The sequence below is a fragment of the Triticum aestivum genome, chromosome 3A (genome assembly GCF_018294505.1).
Source record: "Triticum aestivum cultivar Chinese Spring chromosome 3A, IWGSC CS RefSeq v2.1, whole genome shotgun sequence".
NCBI lineage: Eukaryota > Viridiplantae > Streptophyta > Magnoliopsida > Poales > Poaceae > Triticum > Triticum aestivum.
In genome coordinates, this window is record NC_057800.1 from 428,716,623 (window position 1) to 428,728,457 (window position 11,835).

Below are 11,835 nucleotides of genomic sequence, written 5' to 3' on the forward strand. Positions count from 1 at the left end.
CCATTTCTAGCAAGACCCCAAGAAGTTCAAAAATATAACTAGAAGTCCAAATTTAAATAACAGAGCGGTTCAATGTTTATTACTACATTATGATTTTTCCCATTACTAAAGAATAACCCAAGAAGACCAAATAAAAAAAATAGAGCAACACTCCGATTATAATCTTAGCTTCTCGATTTGCTATTGTGGCTTTTCATGTTTATGAGAAAGTAAAAGATAACCCCATCAAGAAAAAAGGAAAACAATATAACGAAAATACTACAAAGTTTGGTAAGGAACACCAACACAAATTCAAAAGGAATTCATAAGTTCGGATAGAACAAGAACAAAAGTTCATATAGAGTGCAAGTTCTTTTTAAAGTGCACACTCCGATTCCATTCTTCCCATCCCCAAAATTTTCTCATAAATTTGTGTTCTACGTATAATCCAATAAATTTTATGTATGAGCAGAAAACAAGAAAAAACAATAAAACAAGGAAGTCCAAATTAAAAAGATGGAGAAGTTTGATGATTATAGAAAACTCATATTTTCCTCATTAGTAAAGAATGGAAACAAGAAGTTCAAAAATAAAAAACAAGAAGTTCAACTTTTAATAATAGAGCGCTTCAAACTTTCATAAAAAATATTTAAGAAATAAAACCAGGAAGTCCATATTAAAAAGGTGGAGAAGTTCGATGATTATAGAAAACACAGATTTCCCTCGTTGTTACATAATGGAAACAAGAAGTTCAAAAATAAAATAACAAGAAGTTCAACTTTTAAAAATAGAGCGCTTGAGAATTTATAAAAAAGATTAAGAAATTCAGATTAATATTCATAAAAAACTCAGATATTTTCATGTAACTGATAGAAGTTCAGATTGAGAGCTGCCAGAAGTTCACGTACTACATGGTGTGCATTTGTATGCAAAAAAAGAATCAAAAAACCAGGGCCGAAAGTTTTGTTACTAGAAGTTCAAGTGCTCGGTCCGAGAAAGTTAAAAAATCTTGTGAGAGAGGTTGAACAAAAAATGTGATAGAAGTTCAAGGTGAAACAACGAGAAGTTCAATACTGCAAGGAATGCATTTCAGATAGTAATATACGAGTAGAAAACAAAAAGGTTAAAAGGTTTGTTGCAAGAAGTTCATGTGCTCCCCCGGTGAAGTTCAAGATCTCTAGTGCCAGACGTCTGACCTTCAATCATATATAAAAAACAGGCAAGAAACGACATTGTTTTTTCCATTTATAAAACTGCTCTTAAACGATAAAAATTTGTAACATGTGTCTACATGAAAAAGATGCTCTTATTCATAAGCTTTCCAATGGTATATTATATGCTATATTCCGATGAATGGTTTAAAAGTTTTATGCATACCGTTAGAAACACATTTTTACGCATTCAAAAAAATATTTTGAACCGCCGCGAGTATGAAAAACTGAACAACACGAAAAAGTTGCGTGTTTGCAACAGCTTTCCATCGGCATATTATTTGCTCAATTCCGGTAAGTGGTTTGGGAGTTACAGGCAAAAACATCACGTCATAAATAGAGTGAAGTTCAACCAGACGTGCGCGGGAAGTTCAACTACTTGACACAGTGCATTTCCATTCGCGATGAAGGCAGAAATTATGATCTAGTCATTTTCTAATTTACTTCAAAACAATAGGAATATCATTTGTGTAAGTTCAAGTCCTTGTCGGAGATATTTAAAAAAATTATCGTGAGGGAGGTTTGTACGAAAATAATATCATTTATCTAACACTGACGAAATGGATGGGAAAATTAAAATTGAAAATACATCGCAGAAGTTCAACGTGAAAATAGCATGAAGTTCGACTACTATAGTGAATGAATTGGTGATGAAAAACTTTTAAAATTGTCGCGAGTATGAAAAAACGATCAACACGGGAAAGTTGTGTGTTTACAGCAGCTTTCCATCGGTATATCACTTGCTCAATTCTGGTGAGTGGATGGAGAGCTACGAGCAGTGGATGGAGAGCTATGGGCAAAAAAAGCACGTGAAAAACAGAGTGAAGTTCAGGTACACGCGCCGAGAAGTTCAGGTTCTTCACGCGGTGCATTTTCGAAGAATCTGTTTCGCCATAAAGGCAGAACGAACGATCTCGCCATTTTCGAAATTACTTGAAAACGGCAAGGAATCATAGAAAACCATCAACATGAAAAAGTTTCGCATTTTCCGTAGCTTTTCAGCGGTATATTATTTGCCCCATTCCGATAAAGTTTGTAGAAATTACGACGAAAATAAGTTTTTTGCCATTTTCGAAACTGACTTAAAACCGTAAAGAATTGGGAGAAACAATACATACCAAAAAGTTTCGCATTTGTTCAAGCTTTCCAACGCCATATCATTTGCTGCATTCGGACGAACGGTTAAACAATTAGCTTGAAAATACGAACTCGGTAAGACTTGGACCATTTTCTAAATTACTATTAAACCATTCAAAATTAGAAAAAAACTTTCAAGATGAAAAGTAGCGCATTTTCATAAGCTTTCCAACGCCGTATCATATGCCTCCATTGGATTAGCCATTTAGAAATGACATCGAAAAAATGAACTCAGCTGTTCGGTTTACGAAATTTTATGTTTTTTCAAATTACTCTTTAACCGTAGGGAATTAGAGAAAACTTTCAACATGTGGAAGGACCGGTTTTGCAGCAGCTTTCCAACGCCATATTATATGCCTCATTCCGATAAACGGTTTAGAAATGCGATCGAAAACACGATTCACGTTTTTTGTGCGAAGAAAAAACGGTTTTCAAAACTGCTCTTAAACCGCTTATATTTTACCAAAAATTTAAGTTGGGTCATGATATTGGTGTCCATAGCTTTCCAAAGGTATATCGCAAGCCCCATTTGGGCAATGTTGGCGGAAGTTCAACCTAGTTCACAGGGAAGTTCAACGTACTACTAGCGGGGCAGGTCAGGTTGTGATCAGAATATTATTCTGATCCCGTGATCAGAATAGTGTTTATGTATATATATATAGGGCTGGACTATTCTGTTACCGGTAACAGAATATTATTATGTTACCCTTGCCCCTTATAAGGTGCGACGCGTCCACGACCGACCCAGCCCCAATCCGACTCGCTTCCTACCGCCGGAGGCAGCCGTCGCGGGCGAGCGAGCGACGGCGGCAGCCAGAGCGAGGGAGCCCGCGGTGCCGTGATTGGCCGGCGACGGATCCGCCGCCGCCTCCTCGTTCCTTCTATTGCCAGATCCACCATCGGGGTCGTCATCCCCGCCTCCTGCCTCCCTCCATCGCCGGATCCATCGATGGGGTCGTGATCCCCGCCTCTTGTCTCGCTCCGCCGCAGGATCCATCGACAGGGCCGTGATCCCCGCCTCCTGCCTCCCTCAGTCGCCGGATCCATCGTCGGAGCCGTCATCCCCGCCTCCTGCCTCCCTCCGTCACCGGGTCTCCTTCTCCGGGGCAGTTATCCCTGCAAGGTGCTTCCTCTACGAACCTCTTCGCCAGACGTCCACCACAAGCAGGTGCTGCGTCAATGGTGCCGCCTCGCAAGAACATGCCAGTAAGACGCCCATGAGAGGTAGAATAAGAAGACAGTACACTGGAGGTAATGTCTGCTCCCCACGTTTGTGTCACTCCATCAGTTCGTCAGTCCTGCTATGAAGAAGAACCCGATGGTACATTGCAAATGCTAGCATCAGTTCATTGACACCCCTGCCACTTGATGCACGATTAGGATGTCGAGGTTACTGTCAGTGCATCTAATATGCTATCTTCAGTTCAAGTTAAAAAAATAACACATATGCGTCAGTCCAGGTATAAGTGACAAGGTTCAGCTACCGCTGAGACTTGTATGTTGTTATTCCTAAGAGTACAAGTCATGTAATTGCGTCAGTTCGAACGAGTAACAAAACTGTTACCAAAAAAATATTAAATTGCTACTCAATAAGTTCAGTGATACATAAGCTAGCAGTACTTGTAATGTATATGCATTGATGCACGATTAGGATGTTCGAGGTTACTGTTAGTGCATTTAATATGCTATCTTCAGTTCAAGTTAAAAAAAGCACATATGCATCAATCTAGGTAGATAGTGACGAGAGAGTGCCATAGTTACACAGTAAGTTCAATGATACATAAACTAGGAGTACTTCTAGTGTAGTTGCATAAGTTACAGAAGAACAAAGGAGAAGTCATGCATGAGTTCAATGTCCAGTTTACAAAACAATGCTAAAAACAGTACATCAGTACATCCGTGTTTGAACATGAACGTTCATCGGTTCGACTGAAAACAAAACCAGATTAATCCCAAAAACTTTTGAATGTTGTTTGCAGAAGCATGCAAGGCGGCCCACGCAGCAAGCATTTCATGAGCAAAACAGATATGGGGCACCACCTGGTTGGGTAACACCAGAAATACCGCCTGGATATTTCAATAGTACAGGCAGATTTGAAGATACACCGCAATCATCAGAAGCACGGACAGGTCCTTCTATACAGCAAACAACAATGTCTGGGAATGCAAGCTTTGCCGCTATTGGGTTGCAACTAGGCCAACAATATCACCAACAGCAAATGTTTTCCTTCCCCAGCGCACGCAAAAAGCCAAAGGACAAGAAGGCTTCCACCAGTCGCTCCGTCAACATCAATCATTCGTGCTGCAAAAGCAGTTGCGACGGGAAGACCACGGCAAAAAGACAGAAATTTTGGCCACTCTAGTAGGTTCAAAAGTACAAGATATGAGCCATATAGACAGGAGCAACATCACAATGAATCTGAGGAGAGACGTACGTACAACGAGAGACGGAGATCTTCGTCATCGTTGCTCCCTCCAAGAGATGCATTGCTGCATGTACCAAGGGTGACACCACCGGTGCCCATAAAATAGGGAGAACAACAAACACCAGAGGCAGCGCAGAGCTATACACATGTAAGTATCCATATAGAAAAAAAATACAAGCACAGTCCATACCATGGTGCTGTGACCACCCCATCTAACATTTTTGTTTTGTCACTCATGTGTGCAGCCACTTGACATTGAAGCTTAAGTTCTGCCAAGGCTAGAGATGAGGTTTGAAACTTTCGAAGAAACTAAGAACTTCTACAACGTATATGCGAAGCACGCTGGTTTTGCTGTCAGGGAAGGCCCCAAGTTTAAGACCAGAGCCTACCTTTATTGCACGTGCCATGGAGTTTATGAATCAAAGGTGTCTGAAGAAAATAGACAGCGTAACAAGACGACAGCCAGAACTAACTGCGGGGCTAAAATGAGGCTGAAGAAGGAAAAGGATGGAACATTTGTCGTAAAAGAGATAGTCTGGGAACACAACCACAGGCTACAGCTCACCGCATAAATGCTTGTCTTCTTGCAGTCCCACAAAAACTTTGACAAAACAATCTTGGAGTACGTCAAGTACCTGCAGTTCAAAGGCATTGAACACTCGCAAATCATGAGCATTCTGGGCGGTGATGACCCTGGTAGCTACTTCCTCGAAATGAATGCCAAAGACCTGATTAACCTGTAAGTACAAACTTGTTCTCCTCCCATAAACCGCCTACTTCTTTTTTCCTCTGTCAGTACAAACATATCAAGCAACGCATGACCTGACGCCAGTTCAACATGCATTTTTCAATGAACTTTTTATATGCAGGAAAGCAAAGAATTCAAGGATTGATGATGTGGATGATGTCCTAAAGACTGTCAACTTCTTTAGGGAGATGAAAGCTATAAACAGGGAATTCTTCTGTGACATGCAACTCGATGAGTCCGACAGAGTTAAGAACATATTTTGGGCGAACGCAAGCTGCCGAGGAGCGTATCAGGACTTCGGGGACTGCGTAACGTTTGACACAACATACAAGACCAACAAGTACCATATGCCACTTGGGGTGTTTGTCGGAACTAACAACCACTTACAGACTACATTCTTTGGTTTTGCCCTGATAAGAGATGAGGATGCAGATTCATTCAAGTGGTTGTTCAGGACATTTTGAGGTGCATGAGAAGGAAGGCTCCTATATGCATTCTCACAGGTACACCCGCTAAAACCACCCCCAACCACCACCCCCCTACCAAAAAAGAAAAGGAAAATAACACAGTAAAAATGTTGTGTCAGTTGTATTGGTATATATGCACAACCATCTGCTGACCACTCCAAGTCTATTTTCTCATTACCAGACCAGTGCCAGGCAATGGCTTTGGCAATCGCAGATGTTTTCAAGAACACAGTACATAAGCTATGTCGTCGGCACATTATGAAGAAGTACAGGGAACACCTCGCGTACCTGCATTTCCTGGACGAGGACCTTAAGGATGAATTCACATCAATTCTCAACTGGCCCCTCATGCCAACTGAGTTTGAGGATGCCTGGAAAAGACTCATGGATAAGTACAACCTCCACGATGATGCCACAATGGTGGGCATGTGGAACGAGCATGAGAAATGGATATCAGCCTACTTCAAAGAATTTTTCTGCGCCAAAATGACATCCACACAGCGAAGTGAGAGCATGAACTATGTGCTCAAGAAGAACTACGTAAATGAGAGACATAACCTACACCGGTTTGTCAGCCAGGTAAACTCCTGCGTCAAAACCAGGAGGCAGACAGAGAACCAGGAGACAATGGGTAACCGGGTATAGCTCTATCACTTGTCGTAAGACAAAAAATTACATGCTTACTAAAGTAAAAAACTTTATTAGAAGTTTTTCCTGCGTGAAAACTAACAATTTGGTCATCATTCTTGCATCTGCAGAAGGAACAAAACACACTGGCCTTCTATGGGTTTGACACCCAGATGGCAAAGCTGTACACGCGAGCTGTGTACAGCGAGATCAGAGATAGGCTAAAACTGAGCACTCTCTTCACGGCGACAGAGACGGAAGATCCCACAAAGTACCTAGTGCGCTACAACCACCCGCAAAAACTGTCTGTGTGGGCTCAGCATGCGTTCCAGGTGGTTGCAGACCCCGTGGGAGAAACATATGAGTGCGAGTGCAGGCTACGGGACCACACAGGTGAGGACTACCAAAAAGATGTTACATAATGTACTACTTTTTTTGCAAAGTTTTTGTTCGAATGAAATGACAAAAAACATGCACCCCTTCTAAAAACAAATACAGGTCTTTTCTGCGTGCATGTCCTGTGCATGATGCAGACAATTAAGGCTGAAAGTGTTCCAGAGAAATACAAACTCAGAAGATACACCAAACGCCCGAACATCCAGCCAACATTTGACAGAAATGACTTGAGGACAGTAGCGTCAAACAAAGCATCCCAATACTGCATTGAAAGCTCACTGCTGACGCTGAACATGAGGGTGCATAGAAAAAAACTTGAGAAGCCAAGAGCAAATGGAAAGGACGCGGGTCGTCATGGACAAGCTTGAACGAGAACTCGACGCCATGCATTCTGTTGAAAATGGAGGTGTCGCGGACAATGAAGCCATTGAGCAGGATATTGCTACAATGTTGTCCGAGATGAACCATATGGGAGCTATTGACCCGTTTGAGAACGAGGAAGAGCAGCAGCAGCAACCGGAGCTTGCCCGTGTGCACACTCAAGAGCACCGACAAACTCACATGCGAGATCATGAGCTTGATGGTGTTGTAGGCGAACGACATGACAATAGCACATCCTACCAGCAGCAGCAGGAAAGGGTGATTAAACCCCCAATATTCTCAAACACAAAGGGGAGGAAGAGCAAAACACAAGCAGCGAAATCTGCGAAAGCAGCAGCCAAAAAGCCACCACGCCCCATCAAGCGCGTGGAATTTGGCCCGGACGGCAAACCCCTCGGGGTAAGGGCATGCGGATTCTGCAACATCGTGAGCAACCATAACTACCGCACATGCCCACTCCGCATAGATGCCACTGTCAACAAGAACAAGCAGATTGGAGCCACCCAGCTTTCTACCAATGGAGACAACACACATAGCAGCTACACCTGCCGCAAGTGTGGCGGAACTGACGGACATAATCCCTGCACGTGCAAAGTGGGCAAGGAGGTCAGTGGAGCTGAACATAAACAGGGCAAGGTACATAGTTCCAAGCAATCAAATGAAGACGATGAAGAAGAAGAGTTTGATGAGAATGACAGCCAATCAGACGAAGACAATGAAGGTGATAGTGTCGGGGGCGAGGAAACTGAAACTGACGATGAAGCTGCCAAGTCTCAACCTGGAAAGAGCGCCGGCAAGGCACAAAATTCGGGGACAGTTAGGAGAAGCTCAAGACTAAACAATACATAGTGGTTATCCTGCTGCGTCAACTAAAAATAACCTTGTAGTCTCAGTTGAATCAGCACACAATGAGGAAGAATTTCACAAAAACATTGTCGTTTACCAAAACTTATTTAGCTTTATCGTCAAATTCTCAATCAGAACTAAAGTTATTTTTTAGTTTCTGATTTGTGCCCGCTGGAGCAGTGACATTATTATGTAAACCATTTGATAATCATTTTGAATGCAGTCACAAAATACGTTTGAAAAAACTTATCTGGATATATCCAACGCAAAAGGCTACTGTGAACCAGTAACTCAGGAAAAAAATATGTCAAGGAAAATTTTAAACTCTTGTAGCATATCAGTACTGATAACTCTCAGTCGTCAGTACAAGGCAGAGTACACATCAGTACTGATATAATTTCTGATTTGTGCCCGCTGAAGCAGTGAAATTATTATTTAAACCATTTGATAATCCTTTTGAATGCAGTCAAAAATAAAATTGAAAAAACTTATCTTGATATATCTGACGCAAAACGCTACTGTCAACCAGTAACTCAGCAAAAAAAATGTCAGTACTGATAACTCTCAGTCGGCAGTACACAAGGCATAGTAATAACAAACACACCAGTCAATGACTGAAAAAAAATTGTTTTGAAAAAACAAAGCTATGCCTGCTCCTACCAGTCCCAATTCAGAAAGACCATCAGTACATAAAAATAATTACCTCAAGCAAAATGTGAATATAAATACATCCTGTACTGGTGAAAATCTAATTTATCTGTAAAAAATACTCATAGGTTATCTTGATATAAACAATCCTTTAAAAAATACGAAAATTGTTTTAAAAAACATTAGCACCACACATAGTATCGCTGGTATTTGGTACGTTCAATTACACTTCAATCACCAGTCCGAGTATGATAGTAGAGGAGTTCAGACCTCCACCAACACCGATGCTGACACGTGCAAGTGGGATAAGCAGCTGATAAGTACAGCTTGACTATACAAACCGGTGCCATAGTAAAATGCCATCATCACAACCGCAGAGGCGTGCAAGTGGGGTCTTGCAGGTCATAAGTACAGCTTGACAAGACTAGTCAGTTCAACAGTAAAAACCATTTAACTTGGACGGTTAGTTCTTCCACGCCACCACCCACGCCACCCACTGGGCGGTTGCCACGACGAAGTGCAAACGGCGACCCCCACGACAACTACACACACGCCCCCGACGAACCGCCTCCCACACACCACCGACGGCGCACTGAAAAAATACCCCATTGTCTTCCATCTCTCCCTCGTTCCCACAAACCACAATTGCCGCTTCCATTTCCACTGCACACAAACCTCCAGCGTCTCTCTCCAAAGCCCACAGTCGCCGGAGGAAGGCCATGGCGGAGGAACCGTCCGCCAAGCATCATCATGCCGAGACGTCGGACAAGAGGAGCAACCTCATCGACATTAACATCCCCGGCGAGAAGCGCGACTACAGCAGAATGCTCAAAGGGGTTGAGCTCCATGGCAAGGAGACGCTGGAGATCGTCTGCACCAGTGAACCAGACAAGGCCGACAAGGTGATCTCCAGGCTCTGGAGGAAGCTTGGCGGCAGGATTCGTAGGATCATCGGCGTTGGTGTGCACTACACCAACGAAGATGAACCTCCCCAGATGGCGGCAGTCCTGTAGTTGTGCATCGATGAACTCTGCTTGGTGTACAACATCGCAGCGGCCACAAAATGGTGAGCAATCCTACTCATTTGCCCTGCATATCGTTTATCTGTTTTATTAGTACTGTATCCTGAAAATTTAATCACACTTGTTTCCCAACTAGATGTACAAGTGTGGTTTGTGAAAAGTGGATGCACTACTGCATTTTCTCAAGTAGATATACTATAAATGTATTTTTGAACCTGATACACTGGATTACTATTTGGAAAAATCTTGCAGAAGATTAAATTCTGAAGTTGATCGACTAGTGTAGTTTCTGGAGTTGATACAATAGAGTAGTCTATGTACTCGATGTATTAAAAAAGATATTTCTAAACTTGATGTAGTGAAGTATTTTCTGAATTTGATGTAATGTTATTTTCGTAAGAAAATAAACTAAGTACTTGGTGAAGCACTGGTTCTGTATTATCCTATTTCAACAAAAGTAGACTAAACTAGTACCAATGCGGAACATACAACATTGACTGAAACTATGTATTATCCAAGAAGAAGAATAACATGATGTACTTAATTTAATTTCAGAACTTTCTTTACTAGTTTTTGAAGTACATTCATCCATTGTTTATCCTACATAAACAACTACTTCATGGATTCATCACTTTTAAAACAAAACAAAAATGGATAATTCAAACATCAAAGTAATGCTAATATTCAAAATGTCTCTGCCCTTGGAGGCCCAAGCGCTTGACCGACATGCTGCAGCATGACAAGTTGTTCACATTTGCCGGTTTCAGCATTGAAAGCGGCAAAGAGAAGCTGAAGTTGTCCGGTATGGAGATCAACCCCAACAAGTTCATCGACATTTAGCGCAAGTGGAGAGTTCCATACACCAGAAAAGAGTACGACTCCTTGACTGATGTTGCAGCCAGCGTCATCCACCCATTCTACAAAGGCATGAAAAACAAGATCAGCATGCAGGAAGACTACAAACTGTGGGGGACAAGCGAGCTGCCAGACAACCTCATCGAGTACGCAGGAGTAGATGCGTGCGCCGCGTATAAGTTATGGTTCATGATCGACTACATCATAGATGGTTCGGAATTTGCGAAAGAGCGGGAGGCTAACAACTTCTACGACCACCCCTATTGCCCCTTTACGGGATGAAGATACATCAGAGCCTACCTTCGTTTTACTTCCCCTTGTGCTTGCCTTTTATCTTGTTGTTTCAAATTAGTAGTTTGCTCTTGTTGGGTTGAACCAGTATGATTATGTCGTGCTTGTCATGTTTGAACAAGTTTGTTATGTCATCAAGTACAATGTTTTGCTTATCTCATTATATAAGTTTGGTTTGGTAGCTTCGTATGTTGTTAATCCATCATTTCAAAATTGAAAAAGTAGCTTCTGAAGGGAACGTTGTCGTTGCTCTAAAGTACCAGTTACGATGCAACTAATCACTTGAACGGGCATTACATACTTACTACAATAAAAAGTACAAAGAAGCATCAGTCCGTAAGCGCTACTATGAATGCACTATCAGTACAACTCAGTCTACACGCAAGTACCATAGTTCTGAAAATGACACCAGAAGACACTTGAGAATAATCACAAAAACAAACACAAAAAAGAAGGCAAAAAACTCAAACGAAAAAGATTACACTCACACAAAACTGACAAGAACTAGAACAAAAAGTATGAGTCCAAGTTACTGGAGGAATCAAGTACTAGATTCAAAACAAAACAAAAAAAATTGACCGCCCAAGGTTAGGAGCAGGCCCTGACAATGCTAGATACTTGAACTCGAGCCCGTGGGCGAATCCCTAGTAATCCGCACAACGCAAGACCCGTCGACCAGGGCCCACAGGTCAAGAGAGAGAGCGAGCGCTGTGTATAAGCACTCAGGTAAGTGTTCAGAGGAGTTCGACTGGTGAGCGTCGGCTGCGCTTATAAACAGGTTCGGAGCCCCCTCGACTAGCG

At 42.1% G+C, this 11,835-nt stretch overlaps 1 protein-coding gene across 1 annotated transcript; it reads left to right on the plus strand.

The window, feature by feature from the left end:
- The first annotated feature begins 5,239 nt into the window (after window positions 1-5,239).
- LOC123056921 (protein FAR1-RELATED SEQUENCE 3-like) lies at window positions 5,240-5,965 on the plus strand. Its single transcript, XM_044480141.1, has 3 exons — window positions 5,240-5,492; window positions 5,623-5,814; window positions 5,920-5,965. Exons 1-3 carry the CDS (start codon window positions 5,326-5,328, stop codon window positions 5,963-5,965), a joined length of 405 nt encoding a protein of 134 aa, XP_044336076.1. The 5' UTR covers window positions 5,240-5,325.
- The last annotated feature ends 5,870 nt before the right edge of the window (window positions 5,966-11,835 follow it).